General features: G+C 31.8%; 1 protein-coding gene across 1 annotated transcript; it reads left to right on the plus strand.

The window, feature by feature from the left end:
- The first annotated feature begins 4,948 nt into the window (after window positions 1–4,948).
- Window positions 4,949–5,780, plus strand: LOC9308879 (photosystem I reaction center subunit II-1, chloroplastic). The gene has a single exon (XM_021021046.1). It carries the CDS (start codon window positions 5,075–5,077, stop codon window positions 5,693–5,695), a length of 621 nt encoding a protein of 206 aa, XP_020876705.1. The 5' UTR covers window positions 4,949–5,074; the 3' UTR covers window positions 5,696–5,780.
- Window positions 5,781–7,062: the final 1,282 nt, after the last annotated feature.

Raw genomic sequence — 7,062 nt, forward strand, 5'->3', positions numbered from 1 at the left:
ACTTTAATTAAAAAATTCACCAGAATTTGATCCTATAAATCTGAGCTCCAAAGTTCTTATTCCTTTGTCTATACTTTTGGAGTGGGTATGTAAACTTATTTTCCTTCATTTTCTCAACTTCGACTTGTAGTATTTTTGGCATCCGAGATAAGTCTTGGAATTTTTTGTAACTCTACAATGTAACTATATATCAGTGGCCATAATCTAAATGTGATTTGCTGAAGAAACATAGGAAGTGATGTATAGTGGGGTTGTTAATAAGAGCCAAAGACTCATGCAGTTGTCATGTCAAAAAGACCTCTCACTTTTCTAGAGATTATAATTTAGTTTTTTTTTTTTTTTTGTGTGTTTTTGTTTGTCGTGAGTTGCCTTTGAAAAGGATTTTTAGTGTGGCAGAGACAAGCTCCACTTTAGAACACATGATCTTGATGACTAGGTTTTGTTCTCTTTTCTTTGGACATCAAACACTCAACTTATTAAGACACTATCATATCTATGTAGATTCTCGTTGGGTAAAAAAAAATTTATGTCGACGATGAAAGCATAATAACTTTGGGGAGGGACTAAATTTTTGGGGAAGGATTTTCTAAAGATCTTGATATTCGAAGTCAAGAATGCGAGTCTTGATGTTGGGCTAAAGTAATTATGCCTTAGGAAAACTATAAAAACAAACAAATGAAAACATTATTTTTCTTATATATAAAACATAAGTATCTAGCGTAAAAAGATTATATAACTATAAGAATTTTTTTTCACCAAGTGGTGAAATATAAGCAGAATCCAAAGTAATTACTACTTAGTTTATATCTATATTTCGCTATGAAGTATATGCATGTATCACCAGTACTCATACTCTATACATGGTTTTAGATACTCTACCATATACATATAGTTAGATAAGTATTGCCATTTACATGAAAGAATCATATACTTTTGATATCCAATTTTAGCATTTTCGTAGGAGAAAGTTTATAATCTAAGCAACACCAAAATCAATTAAACTAACATATTTCTTTTTATTTATACGCAAACCAAATTGAAACATAATAAAATCAAGTAAAGTACAACCATACCGACAATTTTTTTTTTAACTATTGTTTTCTATATATAATGATGTTGATGTAAATTAAGATTTATTAATTCAATTATATTTTATGTTTTTTTCTTTTTATAATAAAAATAATATTAAATTAATGTTAAGTTTTAAATTTAGTATCTTACAAAAACAAGTTATAAATTTAGTAACATTATTTTGAATCGAAGCCCTCGCACTCACCTAAAATTCTATTTTTTTCTGAACTATTTGTGATAACGGATAAATTAGTAATCATATCCCAACCGAATTACTCGACAAAGTGGGATTGACATGTTTGGTTTGAATTGGGACCCTAAGGGACAAAACTAAAAGAAGTTTGGTAATGGGCAAAGAATGTAAAGCAATTTGGAGTTGATGGTCAAATATAGCAAAAATATGGGCCAAGACATAAATGGAGAGACATTACACACAACATTTTTACATATAGAAGTTTTGGACTTTATATATCTCAACCAATCTTTCTTTCTTTCGCTTTATGATAATGTTTTATTTTATTGGGTCACCGTGAAAATGTTTTATATTTAAAAAACATTTTTTTTGGCCAGGATACAAAAAACATGTTATCTGTGCAATGTGGCTCAAAACATTTTTGATCCCACATATAGTTACTTAAATAACATGAAAATCAAAAATCAAAACTTGTTTTTTCATAGCACCATCAAACGTCACAAATTTGAGGTCACACAATTGAAATATCATGCACCCATGTTACACGAGAATTATATCTTATACCATCAATTTTCTTTTCTTTTAAAACAGTTTGGTGCATTAATTTAAAGTAAGCAAATAGTACCAAGTCCTAGAGAACATAAAGTAGTTTTTTACATAATAGAGGTTAGAGGATAGTATTGGGAAGTAGGTGATTTACATTGGAGTAAGCAATTGATAAGAGTAGGGAAGAGAAGGATGTTGTAGATTTGAAGCTCTATGTGCCTCGTCCACCTCTTCCTTGTCGCCCTTATTTAACACAACTACCTTGGACGATAGTTCAATGCATGTCTTGAACCTTTTGAGTTGGTTTTAGGAGCCGGCCTCGAAGGGTTCTTTGGATTGAAACTCTTATACCATTTCACATTTTCCCGGCCTCGAAGGGTTCTTTGGATTGAAACTCTTATACCATTTCACATTTTCATAGCTTTAAGTATTGAATTTATACACGATTAATTAAAATTCAAAGACGATTCTAAGCAATGCACAAAAAATCAATGTGGTCCCGAAACTCATAATTTGGTTCAGTTTTGGCAGCTTGGTTTACGTTTCAAGAGAACTCCAAGACTTGCTTCATTTTCTACAAGGCAATAATAATAGGTTAGTTTTTTTATATTATTATTATTATTATTATTATTATTATTATTATTATTATTATTATTACCATCATCATAAAGAATAATCACCACACTAACCTATTCTAACTCACAAAACATCTACCTTTAGGTTTTGGATCCGAAAGTCACCAAGTTTTTGTCGAAACTTAAAATCCCTTCAAAACGCCTTCTAAGGTGACACACAATCGAGAAGAAGAAACTCCTCACTTTGTGTTGGCTTAGATTTAAGTAAACGGTTAAAACTTCAAAACCCTACAAGATGATCATGTTACTGTATACAAAATATAAAAAATTAAAAAAAAACAGAAAGTAATTTGTCTTCCACATCCTTTAACAAAAAAACAAAAAAAAATTGTCTACCATTACATGTACCATCGGAAACGAGTCTAACGAGGCGAGCGCCTGAAAGCAAGACAACTAGAGTAAGTAAATAATTTAAGCCTTACATTAGATTTGGGATGAATATTATTTTCTAGAGTTTTCACACATATTAAGAACTCAATTATTGTTTAATCATTTTAACACTGTTTTTGATATTAAATATTTTTAATAATTATCAATCAATAGTATTTTAAGAAAGTTAATGATTTATATTCGGAAAAATGGGTTAAAAAACTCTCACCTTTCTTAAAAACGTATTAAAAACCCTCAACTTTTTTTTGTGGGTTTTTAAACCCTCACCTTTTCATAAATGATAAAATAAACCTTATTATTAATAAACTCAATTTAAATTCAAAAAAATAGTTACATTTAAACATAAATAAATATGAACAATTTGATTTAGGAATTTTCTTATAAAATTCTTGTTTACAATCTTTTGATAAATTGAAAATTTTTAAGTATGATGTAGAAAAGTTAATTAATGAAGTTGTATTTGGTTGTGTTACGAAAAATTATGTATAGAAATTCTTATACCGAACAAAATATGAGTTTATGTTAATAAAGGTGTATTCGGTTCGATCACACAAATATACTAATGTGAGACCAAACCAAATTTTATAATACTACAAAAAGTACATGAATTTGTACATCAAAATATTTTCGTTGGACGAACAAAATAAGATTTACTAACAGTATATATATATATATATATATACATATATCACAATATACTAAAACTATAATATAAATTACATTTAGCTAATCGTTATTTAACTATATTTTATCCAAAAACTGAAAATTCGAACAAAAAAAAATCAAATGTGCTAATTGTCTAATGGTAACAAAAGTTATTTGTGTAATCTCAACTAAATTGTGAATAAATTTTTATAGCGCAAAAACCTTAAATTTAGAAAAACAAATTGCAAACGAATTTGGAAAAAAAAATCATAGTTTTTTTTGTTTCTTAATGTTTTAATATAACGATAAAAAAAAATTAAGTTGAGTTTACTATTATTAGGGTTTATTTTAACACTTATGAAAAGGTGAGGGTTTAAAATCCCACAAAAAAAGTTGAGGGTTTTTTACATGTTTTTAGGAAAAATGAGGGTTTTTTACCCATTTTTCCTTTATATTCATTGCATCTTAAAGTTTATAATTTACTAATATAAGTAATAAAAATAAAATAAAAATGCTAAAAAAATCAATTTTTATGAAACAAAGGTAGAAAATATCAATGTTTTAGAAATAGAAGAGTAGTAATAACCCTTGTTCTAAAAATCGGCCGCCTAGCCGCCTAGGCGCTGATCGGAGGAGCACCGCGGCGATTTTGTCCAAATCGGTGAGAAAAATTGGAGATCCGATTTTTTGTCCGCCTAGACTGTCTAGGCGGCCGCCTAGCCCGCCTAGACGGCGCCTAGCCCAATTTTTTTTTTTTTTTTTACTTTTTTTATCTAAAATTCAAAACGTCATACTTATGTTCGTAATTTGTATAAAAATCATAAATTTGAAATTAAAATCTTGTTTTCATGTGTTTAATATAATTTTAAAAACAATATTATATAAATTTCTTAATTATAATGGATTAATATGTTTTTAAAACATTAAATAGCCCTAAAACTAATCCCCGTGTACTTTCCAATTTTTTTGCTAGGCGCTAGGTGCACCCTCACTGCCCGACTAGCGCCTAGCGATTTTTTAAACACGGGTAATAACGATTAGCTAGAATCTGGGAAAACCACTGACGCACCAGTGCCGTTTCAAGCTTTTCCAATGACCCAAATTTCTTTCGGTACATTAATTTAGTACACATTAAAGAAGAAAAAAAGAATCTGGGAAGACCATCTAAGATCGATATCCAATCCATAAATACGTAGTAAGATTTTGATTCAGGCCCAAGTTTTCAATCATGTAAGCCCAAGGCCCAGTACATATAGATGATCAATCCAAATGCATTTTTAGTTATTTCCATGTCCTAATGATCTATGATGTTCGAGATTAGCCCTTCAGGCCTTAATTTGTATTGTACTATTGAAAAGAAAAAAAAAAGGAAATGAAAGAATCAAAGAATCATAGAAAGATGAAAAACGACGTCGGATAATATCAGAATAAGATGGGTAAGAGAAAAATCTAATGGTTGAATCCTATTGGTCACCTTATCCACTTAATCCAACAATCTCTAGCTTCTCATTTCACAATATTATCTCTTTTCTCTTCTCATCAAAACATATCATCAAGCAATTTGCTCATTAGAGAACAAAGACAGAAAAAAACAATGGCAACTCAAGCCGCCGGGATCTTCAACTCCGCCATAACAACCGCCGCAACCTCCGGCGTCAAGAAACTCCACTTTTTCTCAACAACCCACCGTCCGAAATCCCTCTCCTTCACCAAAACCTCAATCCGCGCCGAGAAAACAGATTCCAAAGCCGCTGCAGCCCCCGCCGTGAAAGAAGCTCCCGTGGGATTCACGCCACCGCAGCTAGACCCAAACACACCGTCTCCGATCTTCGCGGGAAGCACCGGTGGTCTTCTGCGTAAAGCACAAGTGGAAGAGTTCTACGTTATTACATGGAACTCACCAAAAGAACAGATCTTTGAGATGCCGACAGGAGGGGCAGCGATCATGAGAGAAGGTCCGAATCTGCTGAAGCTAGCGAGGAAAGAACAGTGTTTAGCTTTGGGGACAAGGCTTAGATCCAAGTACAAGATTACGTACCAGTTTTACAGAGTGTTTCCTAATGGTGAGGTTCAATATCTTCACCCTAAAGATGGTGTTTATCCAGAGAAGGCGAATCCAGGAAGAGAAGGTGTTGGTCTGAACATGAGATCTATTGGGAAAAATGTTAGTCCCATTGAAGTTAAGTTTACTGGCAAACAAAGTTATGATTTGTAAGATGTCAAAATTAAGAAACCAAAACTATGTGCATGTGGTGATGACTATGTTTCATGTTAATTTTTAATGGATTTTGTTTCAATAATTTTTCTTGTATTTGTTTTCTTTTGTTATTCCATTTAGTTTTTTTTTTTTTTTTTTTTTTTTTTTTTAGAGCACACGCAGTGGTACATTTTTTCCTCGGGTGTGAACATTAAAGTAATTGAAAATAAGAGAAAAGTGAGATTGGAGTCGCAAGTCGGATGTAAGGTTACATCCGGATGTGGGATTGACGTGGCAGCGTCTGGTTGATCTTTTATTTTTTGTAATTGGAAAATTAAAATCATTTGGGGGAGAAAAAAATTTGGGGATCTACGGTTTCTTTCCTTATCTCTCTCGACACGAAGCTTGGTCCGATAGTTCGATTCCGATTTCTCTCCGATTTGAAGCTGTTTTCCGACCAAACAACCCGAAAATCGATCTCATCTCGACCATTTAATCATTCTTTGCTTTCAATTAGTTAGAATCCGTTCCAAAATCGCCTCGTCTGTCTCCTCTGGGTCTCATCTCCTCTGGGTCTCATCGCATCCTCTGTCTCCGGCGAGATACAGTAGGTAAATCGTCATAATCTTTGTGTTAGAACTCGTTTTTGGTTGTTGAATCCGAAGAGTTGTTGCTTTTGTTATGATTAGTGAGTTATTGATGAAGAAATATAGGTTTACAAATGAATTTCTTATGAGATTTCGGTTTTGATATGTAATGGAAACTGATATATTTCATGATATCTGTTTCAGTATTGATTAAAGTTAGACTTGGTAGATTATGTGAATAGAGTATGTCGGGTTCTCAAATTTTTTGGTTCATCAAGTTTTGGTTCAGTTCTATGTCTTTGTTGATTAACCTTAACTGTGATTTTGCTTTGTTTCTGAGGTTGCAAGGTGAGTGTAGCAGGGAAACTTCAATCTGGAAAGAAACAACTACTCCCACTAATAACAGAACAGCAAAAAGGTATGTCACATTACTCCATTTAGTTAATGTTAGAGACAACTAGTAATTGGACCATCTTGTGTGCATGTTTTCAGTGGTTCTTTGTGTTTGTGATCAACTAGTAGTAGTTCTTTGTTTTCAATTGATTAACCATTCACAAACAACTACTATTTGGTTAATGTTTTTGTATTTGAATTCAAAAGGAACAAGCCAAGCAAGTCATGTTTGCTAGATATCAGGGAGATTTGTGATGTGATTCGTATGGAATTATTTGTTGTTTTTTGGTTGTGTAATTTAAATTAAAAAATAACCAAGTACACTATGAATTAAATGGTCTTGTTACCAACTACACACTTTTTCATCTTACTTCTCATTTGAAAGAAGTAATAAAAGTTATAGCT

The sequence above is a fragment of the Arabidopsis lyrata genome (assembly GCF_000004255.2).
Source record: "Arabidopsis lyrata subsp. lyrata unplaced genomic scaffold ARALYscaffold_6, whole genome shotgun sequence".
Lineage (NCBI taxonomy): Eukaryota > Viridiplantae > Streptophyta > Magnoliopsida > Brassicales > Brassicaceae > Arabidopsis > Arabidopsis lyrata.